Here is a 9469-nt window from a genome sequence, read left to right as displayed (position 1 = left end):
ACTTACTTTTATAGTAGTTATTATGTTTTTGTGGGTGCTTTCCTTGCATTGTGAAGAATAAAGATTGAAGCTGTGTGAGTAAGATGTTTATATGCAGACAAACACTGTAAACTCTGCTTTGGGAGTTTCCGAGCACTGAATTGATTTTTGCTGCACCTGAAATCCAAATTATTGACTGTGACAACAACAAAAACACAGTCCTTTAGCAGATGGATAATCATTAACAAGGTGGTAGCTTAAAGGACTAAAGGAGGACAGGCACGGTATCATTTGTGCTGTCAAAGGTTTATGATGAGGCTTGAAATCGCTCTCCAGTTGGCTCTCGCTGGCCTCTGTCTAGCTCTGGCACTTCTTGGGGAAGGCATGTATGTATATTTCCTGCTTCACTTACACAACATTAAGGATGTTTGTTTAATCATTTACTATTATTATTTAGAGAGTTTATTGTGTCTAATTTGCGTATTTTAGGGCTAATCCTGATCCGCCAGCTGTGGACTGTGCATGGAGTCGTTGGTCAGGGTGGAGTTCTTGTGATCCTTGCACAAAAACCAGAGTGAGTCAATTAGGATTTTGATCAGTGTCAGAGACTGTGAACTTAATAGTGCCCAAGCTAGAATGCTTTTAACTTTTTAAGTCTATAATAATAAATAATCAGACTAAACAGGTTGAAGTAGTGGTCTACTATCTATGCACAGTGCCGCTCACAGCCAATCTTCTTTTGCAGTGCTGCTCTCTGTCTTTATCTTTAATGTGACACTATGTATTATCCTCAGAGGCGTTCTCGAAGTACAGAAGCATTTGGCCAGTTTGGAGGTAGAGCCTGCCAGGAATCGATAGGAGACAGGGAGTTCTGTGTACCTGATGGTCAATGCGAGCTACCGCCTCCCCGTGCGTGCTCAGACTCAGAGTTCCAGTGCGAGTCAGGTACCACAGTATTAGTACCTCAGTCTTTATCGCTTTGTTTTTGGGGAGCAGTATCATGCAATTCTCTGTCTCTACACAGGGTCTTGCATTAAAAAGAGATTAATGTGCAACGGAGACTATGACTGTGAAGATGGATCAGATGAAGACTGTGAGACAGAGCGTAAACCCTGTGGCTCGGCAGTCCTTGACAGCAATGAGCAAGGCAGGACAGCAGGATATGGGTAAGTTATTAAAGAGCTCAATCAGTGGGAAATAAAGAGTCACTATAAATTAGCATGACAGTAAAATGAATACTTGGTAGAAAGAGTAAATCATTTACATTGGGGAGACACATAAACATCTATTGGTGACAATGTTTACAGAAAACCAGCTTCCTAGCAGAGTTGGCGTTTTAAATGTGAGCTGCTTTTAAGCAAAAAATCCACAGATTTTTTTCTTAATATTTTTAACAATAGCTGGTCTGTTATGAAATTTTTCACCAAAAGACTGATGAACACGTTAATTTCACTGATAGGTGTCATAAATGAGGCAGGATGTTTCCTACAACCTACAAAAAGATATCGGCTTATAAAAATGCAGAATCTTCAGGCAAGGGATGGACTTTTTTGTACTGGGAGCTTGCTGTGCGTACTTAATTTGGTGCCACTAACCAACCATGCTTGGCCAGGCTTTAACTTTATCCTATTAAACAGACAATTAATCTTTTTTATGGCTTTTTATATTTAACTAAAATCATAAAGGATGACCAGCTCACATAAGAGGAAATCTTTGTCTGGATGGAAGTACTGGCTATTTTACCCAGAGTCTAAGCCATTTAACCTGGATCTTCTGACTTTAACGTCCTGTTTAATGGATGGATAGAGTGCACGAGTGGTATCAGTCTTTTCACCTGACTCTTACAAAGAAGGAGAATGAGGATGCCTTCTATAATATTAAAACTCTTGAACTGGGGTAACACTGTAAAAGTCTTAAAGTGGCCTCTATGTTCATCCACCAGAATCAACATCTTGGGTACAGATCCTCGAATGAACCCGTTCAACAATGATTACTTCAACGGGAGATGTGATCGAGTGAGGAATCCAAACACTGGGACGTTTGACAGGCTGCCCTGGAACGTCGGCGTGCTTAACTATCAGGTTAACCATGGCAACAAAAAGAATTTCAGTATTATAAACTGATCGTGAACACATGTAAAGGATTTTGTTTTGCCACCCAATACTGATATATGTATTCTGTTGTTTCAGACGTTAGTGGAGGAAACAGCTTCGAAAGCACTCTTTGAAGACACTCATAGCCTTCTGCGTGAAATCCTCACTGAGATGAGTGTCAACATTGATGCTGGTCTTTCTTTCAAATTCACCCCAACTGAGGAGTCTTTGTCGAATATTTCTCTAAATGTTGGACTATCGAGTCAGTATGAGAGGAAAGAAATGATTAAAACGGTCACCGAAAACACCAAAATTAAGGTAAATATCCTCTAATAATTTCACAGAATCTAATGTACAACCCAGAATAATCAATATTCTATGGACAAGCTGCATCTCTTTTTTTTTTTGACCCCACAAACTTAGAACAACAACTTTATGCGGGTGAAGGGCAAAGTTCAACTGAGCACCTACAGGATGCGCTCCCGTGAGCTCAAAGTAGCAGATGAATTCCTGGTGCATGTCAAATCTTTACCTTTGCAATATGAGAAGGGAATTTATTTTGCCTTCCTGGAGGACTATGGAACCCATTACACAAAAAATGGGAAAACCGGCGGTGAATACGAATTGATCTATGTCCTCGACCATGACACCATTAAGCAAAGAAGTATGTCTATTTGAAATCATTCTTTTCTGCTATGAAGCTTCTTCAGCCTTATGGTGTGTTGATTAAATACAAGTGATAAGCACTAATTATCTATACTTTATTGTTCTTGCAGATATGACGCAGAGAGAAGTTCAAGACTGCATCACATTAGGCATTGAAGGAGGCCTCAGTTCCACACTTACGACGGACAGTATAAGCGGACGCTATAAGCCTAAACATTGTGATAATAAATCAAAAATGGACGAAGGTTTGCATTCCCTGTTAAATGAACAAAGCTAGCATGCTTGATGATTCTGACTAAATTCCCAACCACTTTCCACAGTTTAAGTGTATTTTGGTGTTTTACTTCAAGGAATGCTGCATGCATGAAACTTAACTGTATTAAAACAGAAAAGTTCAAATCCAAAGTTAAAGTCTTAAACTGAATTTGGAGCGAGTCACTGCACTGATTATGAAAAGTCACTAAAGTTTCCTTTTCTGTTGCCACACAGGTAAGGCTGAAGGAAAAGCTATGGTGGATCAGGTGATGACATCAGTCAAGGGAGGTACCCTACTAAGTGCTGTTAGTATGAGGGCTAAACTAAATAGGGATGGAGTGATGGACCTTGCAACATATCAGGAATGGGCTCGGACCATCACAGAGGCCCCTGCATTGCTGCACAGTGAGGTACGAATAAAGGTCACAGCAAGGCGAGAGCAAGTTAAACTGAAATATACATACTGTATAAATGTATGTGTTTATGCGGGAGTTACGTTCTAACCCGCAGTGAAATCCGCGAAGTAGCCAACTTTATTTTTTACAATTGTTATAGATGTTTTAAGGCTGCAAAACCCCTCACTACACACTTTATACACTTTTCTCAGAAAGGCATTAACATTTTCACACTTTTCTCTCTTGTTTAAACTCTCTCAAAGTTCAAACCTTTGTAGAAAAATAAGTCCAGTATTATAGAATGAAACCAAAGGCACCCGCGGTCCAGCACTTCAGAGTCACACTGCTAGTGATCGAAGATTTATGTAAATTTGACAAGCTGAACGCATTCTGCACTGTACAGGAGACACGGCACGAGATTGACTGGCCCATGGTCTACAGCCAATCAGGATGCAGAACACAATGCGCTGTAAACAAAAACAAAACAAAACAAAAGTGTGCAAAATTGCACACAAAACAGCGAGGCGCCGAAGGTGAACCGCGTTATAGCGAGGGACCACTGTAATGCCTACATTCTGGGTATTTTACCAGAAAGGATACACAAATTATACAAATGCTTAAAGGTAGGCCTAGTGGAAAAAGGGGGTAACAAGTCAGGTTTTTACATGAAACAACAATAAATATGCAGTAAGTATATAGTATAAGGTAAAATAAAAGAATAATGGACTAATAAAATTCATCATGCACACCAACATAATGAATATTGAATTGATTTCATTAAAAGCTCCTTTGGCTGTAGTATAAAGTGTTACCAAAATCTCTTAAGGGATTGCTATTGCAGAAATTTGATCTAATGACTGTAATCAAACCAGACTTTTATATTATCTAGGGCTATCATCAGTGTCTTCACTAAACTGGTGACATTACCTAACTCAATGAATCAGCACAGCATTTATGCAGGTAGCTTCTACTACACATATGACATTTACTTTTCTTCTGGTGCACTCACATGGTTTAAACTTTCTCAACTGCGAATTGCTGTGAAACTTTACACATAAATGTCATCCTTAAAATGAACTGCCATACTCCCGACTCTACACTTTCACTTTAGGGAATCTTATGTAGACAACAATGTAGTGAGCTCATAGAATTGTTAAATGCCACTGAACAGTTGCAATGTGATAGATGAGTGTTTACTAAAAAACTTAACACAGACATGTGTTTTGTTATACCTCTGACCTATTGGATTACCACCTACCGGACAGGCACACTGCAGTATGTGTGACTGAGCAGTGCTCAGTGTGAGTTGATTATATGTACTACAGAGTCTCCACAGAGGACTGTACTGTCTCCATTTCTGTTCACCTTGTACACCTCAGACTCAAGATACAATTGCGGGGTCATGCCACCTACAGAAATACCCTGACAGTTCTCCAGTGGTTGGATATTATTAGCAGCTGGCGAGAGGAACAGTGCAGTGGGTGATTGTGCAGAGTGGTCTGGGAGGAATCGTTTTCTTCTGAATGTAAATAAGGCGAGAGAAATGGTAATTGACTTTAGATGCATCAGCAGCTACATCCTCCATGTCTATTCTGTTAGAGGATCAGAATCAGAATACCTTATTAATCCCTAAGGAAATTATGTGTTGATGTGGAGAAGGAGAACAAGTACCTCGGTGTCCACATCATCAACAGGTTCACATGGAAGACCAAGAAAGGGATGAAGAAGTTATATTTTATTTTTTTTAAAACTTAGATCCTTGAGTGTGTGCAGCCTTAATTGGAGCTTTTCTATCAGTCATAGTTTTGACTTTGCAAAGGCAAAGGCTCAAAGTTTAAAGGCTACTTTGTGTTCAACACTCACTGCTAAATATTAGCATGCTAACACAACAAATTACGATAAATATGAAATGAAAAAATATTAATATATTCTAACAAAACTCCTTCTAATATATGTTCTAATGTATTTTAACATATTGCATATATTTTGTTGTTTATGGCAGCCAGAGCCCATCCACATGTTAATTCCACTGGAAATTCCAGGCGCTAACTCCACGATATCAAACTTGAAGCGGGCTATTGCAGAGTATGTGGCAGAATATAACGTATGCAAGTGCAGGCCCTGTCAAAATGGAGGCACTCTTGCTCTGCTGGATGGAAAGTGTATCTGTCTGTGCTTGCAATTGTTTGAAGGCGCTGCTTGCCAGACTTACAAGCGTGATAGAATTCGTGTCCAAGGTAAGCCTAAACAGTTGTTTTCTCAATGCAACCCAACTTCAACAAAAGTTGGGATGCTAAGTAAATGCTAAATAAAAGCAGATTTTGATGATTTGCAGATTTCATAAACCCATATCTTAGTCACAGAATGTAGATAAGATTTAAAAAAGAAACCTGAGGCAGAAACTGGAACACAATATTGGATGCCTCAGCTCTTTACACAATCAGCACTGAAACATAGTTTTCTGCACCATCCACAAATGCAGATTAAAGCTCTTTTGTGCATAATAGATGCCATATGTGAATATGATCCAGAAACACTGCGGTCTTCTTTTGGCCAAAGATGACTTAAAATGGACTGAGACAAATCGGAAAAGTGTTCTGTGATCAGATTAATTGATATTTGAAATTCCTTATGGAAAACATGGATGCCACATCATTCTGTCCCAACTTTTTTGAGATTTGAGATTCAAAACAAGTTAATATTTTTCCATGAAATAGCAAAATTTCAGTTTAAACATTTTATATGTTTTCTATGTTCTATTGTGAATAAAATATGGGTTTATGAGATCTGCAAATAACTGGATTCTGGTTTATTTACATTTTACACAGCATCCCACCTTTCTTTTTGGAATTGGGATCGTAAATCTTATCATTCTAACAAGGCCTCGCTCATGTTGCTTTAAGTAATTTTCCCTGCATTTGTTAATTTGAAAAATGTGTGCCAGGTACAAGGCCGGCTGTTGTTCATGAAGGTAACTGGTCTTGCTGGTCTGCCTGGTCCAACTGCAGTGGAGGGAAACGCACCAGGACACGTGGCTGTAACACAGATGGTGTCCCGGGAGCTGCGTGCAGTGGAGACAGAAACAGTGAAGAGTACTGCTAATAGCAAAAGAACTAAATTAGAGAGTTTCTTTCACAATCTTATTCTCTCTGATACATACAGTGGGGCAAAAAAGTATTTAGTCAGCCACCGATTGTGCAAGTTCCCCCACCTAAAATGATGACAGAGGTCAGTAATTTGCACCAGAGGTACACTTCAACTGTGAGAGACAGAATGTGAAAAAAAAAATCCATGAATCCACATGGTAGGATTTGTAAAGAATTTATTCGTAAATCAGGGTGGAAAATAAGTATTTGGTCAATAACAAAAATACAACTCAATACTTTGTAACATAACCTTTGTTGGCAATAACAGAGGTCAAACGTTTACTATAGGTCTTTACCAGGTTTGCACACACAGTAGCTGGTATTTTGGCCCATTCCTCCATGCAGATCTTCTCGAGAGCAGTGATGTTTTGGGGCTGTCGCCGAGCAACACGGACTTTCAACTCCCACCACAGATTTTCTATGGGGTTGAGGTCTGGAGACTGGCTAGGCCACTCCAGGACTTTCAAATGCTTCTTACGGAGCCACTCCTTTGTTGCCCGGGCGGTGTGTTTTGGATCATTGTCATGTTGGAAGACCCAGCCTCGTTTCATCTTCAAAGTTCTCACTGATGGAAGGAGGTTTTGGCTCAAAATCTCACGATACATGGCCCCATTCATTCTGTCCTTAACACGGATCAGTCGTCCTGTCCCCTTGGCAGAAAAACAGCCCCATAGCATGATGTTTCCACCCCCATGCTTCACAGTAGGTATGGTGTTCTTGGGATGCAACTCAGTATTCTTCTTCCTCCGAACACGACGAGTTGAGTTTATACCAAAAAGTTCTACTTTGGTTTCATCTGACCACATGACATTCTCCCAATCCTCTGCTGTATCATCCATGTGCTCTCTGGCAAACTTCAGACGGGCCTGGACATGCACTGGCTTCAGCAGCGGAACACGTCTGGCACTGCGGGATTTGATTCCCTGCCGTTGTAGTGTGTTACTGATGGTGACCTTTGTTACTTTGGTCCCAGCTCTCTGCAGGTCATTCACCAGGTCCCCCCGTGTGGTTCTGGGATCTTTGCTCACCGTTCTCATGATCATTTTGACCCCACGGGATGAGATCTTGCGTGGAGCCCCAGATCGAGGGAGATTATCAGTGGTCTTGTATGTCTTCCATTTTCTGATGATTGCTCCCACAGTTGATTTTTTTCACACCAAGCTGCTTGCCTATTGTAGATTCACTCTTCCCAGTCTGGTGCAGGTCTACAATACTTTTCCTGGTGTCCTTCGAAAGCTCTTTGGTCTTGGCCATGGCGGAGTTTGGAGTCTGACTGTTTGAGGCTGTAGACAGGTGTCTTTTATACAGATGATGAGTTCAAACAGGTACCATTCATACAGGTAACGAGTGGGGGACAGAAAAGCTTCTTACAGAAGACGTTACAGGTCTGTGGGAGCCAGAGATTTTCCTTGTTTGAGGTGACCAAATACTTATTTTCCACCCTAATTTACGAATAAATTCTTTACAAATCCTACCATGTGAATTCATGGATTTTTTTTTCACATTCTGTCTCTCACAGTTGAAGTGTACCTCTGGTGCAAATTACTGACCTCTGTCATCATTTTAAGTGGGGGAACTTGCACAATCGGTGGTTGGCTAAATACTTTTTTGCCCCACTGTATATGGCACCATCAAAATCTTAAGGCATATTTTTGACATGTCAAGGTGTAAAAAACATGTTATCGGGATCTAAATTAAACATTTAGGTTCAAATGGTCTTTGTCTTTCTCTCTAACAGTGTGCATCTTTCAGCTTTGCTTCACTCAGATAGTGTTGGCTGAATTATATTAATGGGCTAATAGCTCATCCTTAAAGGCATGTGGCCACATTCCATCTGGCTGTACCGTGCAAATAAGAACCAGATGAGTAGAAGGCAACTGGGTGGAAAGAAAACTGACAACTGAGGACAAATAGAGACCGTCAGTGGACAGAGACGAGAGATTTGGAGGTGCTGGACATACAGCAAACATAAAGGATGACCATCCTTCTTTGTTTATATGTAATTAAAAGCCCCCAAAATATCTTTGAAATCTTAAAGGATCATAAGGCATTAGAATAGAATAGAATAGAATTCAACTTTATTGTCATTGCACATGTCACAGGTACAGGGCAACAAAATGCAGTTTGCATCCATCCAGAAGTGCTTTAGCTATGATATAGATATATTACAATATATATCTATATTATGAATGTGGAACTTGAAATAAATGTAATTCTTGTGTTTAATACTGTTTATGAGTGCTAATGAAAATTAAAAATACACCTTGTATGCTGCCATTCCTGGAGAATACATGATCCATTGTGGATTTTGGATCAAAACTTTACTCGTTTTACTTACATGCCTGCAACTCGGTATGCAGCATGTTCGATACGTACATGTTTGAGAGGAGAATGCTGCATCCCGGTTGAAATTTTCCTGAAAAAAGTACATAGCATGTGTAGTTTACAAATTGTGTGTAGTTTGGATTTACAAATTCCAAATCAGAGAAATAATGTCAATGAAATGTGTTTTGGTTTCCGTTTCCTGTCCAGGACATTTGAAAAGCATCAATCTTATTGCCAATAATATTACAAACACCTGTGCTTTTTATAATGTGAGAAGTCAGAAGTCCGGTGCTGTAATATACAGTGCCCAACCTCTTTTTCACTGTTTTCCTTCCTTTTGTGAAATACTGGCACTGGAGTGGGAGGTTTTTCCAATATTGTGCTGCAGAAGGCCTCATCTTTGACATACTGTGGCGAAGTATTTTGTATGTATTACATTTTCCAATATCAGATTTCTGGGAGTATCACTTGCTGTCATTGCTTAAAGAGTAAGTCCAAAAGATTGTGTGTTTGTGTGAGCGTGCATATGTGTACATTTCTGTGTGAGTAAATGGGTGTGTGTCTACTTGAAGGTTGTGTGTGGGGGAATGAATGCATACTTGAGAAATAA

At 39.8% G+C, this 9469-nt stretch overlaps 1 protein-coding gene across 1 annotated transcript; it reads left to right on the top strand.

The window, feature by feature from the left end:
- The first annotated feature begins 226 nt into the window (after window positions 1-226).
- On the top strand, window positions 227-8251 carry c9 (complement component 9). Its single transcript, XM_076886711.1, has 12 exons — window positions 227-365; window positions 469-553; window positions 774-924; window positions 1004-1145; window positions 1922-2060; window positions 2169-2390; window positions 2496-2736; window positions 2849-2983; window positions 3228-3403; window positions 5391-5625; window positions 6333-6547; window positions 8156-8251. The coding sequence occupies exons 1-11, from the start codon at window positions 289-291 to the stop codon at window positions 6488-6490; spliced, it is 1761 nt and encodes a 586-aa protein (XP_076742826.1). The 5' UTR covers window positions 227-288; the 3' UTR covers window positions 6491-6547; window positions 8156-8251.
- Window positions 8252-9469: the final 1218 nt, after the last annotated feature.

The sequence above is a fragment of the Maylandia zebra genome, linkage group LG7, assembly GCF_041146795.1.
Source record: "Maylandia zebra isolate NMK-2024a linkage group LG7, Mzebra_GT3a, whole genome shotgun sequence".
In the NCBI taxonomy this organism is placed as follows: domain Eukaryota; kingdom Metazoa; phylum Chordata; class Actinopteri; order Cichliformes; family Cichlidae; genus Maylandia; species Maylandia zebra.
This window is presented reverse-complemented; position numbering and strand designations above follow the sequence as displayed.

What these genes read in the sequence shown, in the direction of transcription:
- c9 (XM_076886711.1), top strand. Translation starts at nt 289, where the DNA reads ATGATGAGGCTTGAAATCGCTCTCCAGTTGGCTCTCGCTGGCCTCTGT. An exon ending in GGCAGGACAGCAGGATATGG is followed by an intron (nt 1,146 to 1,921) that starts GTAAGTTATTAA and finishes TTCATCCACCAG; the next exon opens with AATCAACATCTTGGGTACAG. An exon ending in TCGGCGTGCTTAACTATCAG is followed by an intron (nt 2,061 to 2,168) that starts GTTAACCATGGC and finishes CTGTTGTTTCAG; the next exon opens with ACGTTAGTGGAGGAAACAGC.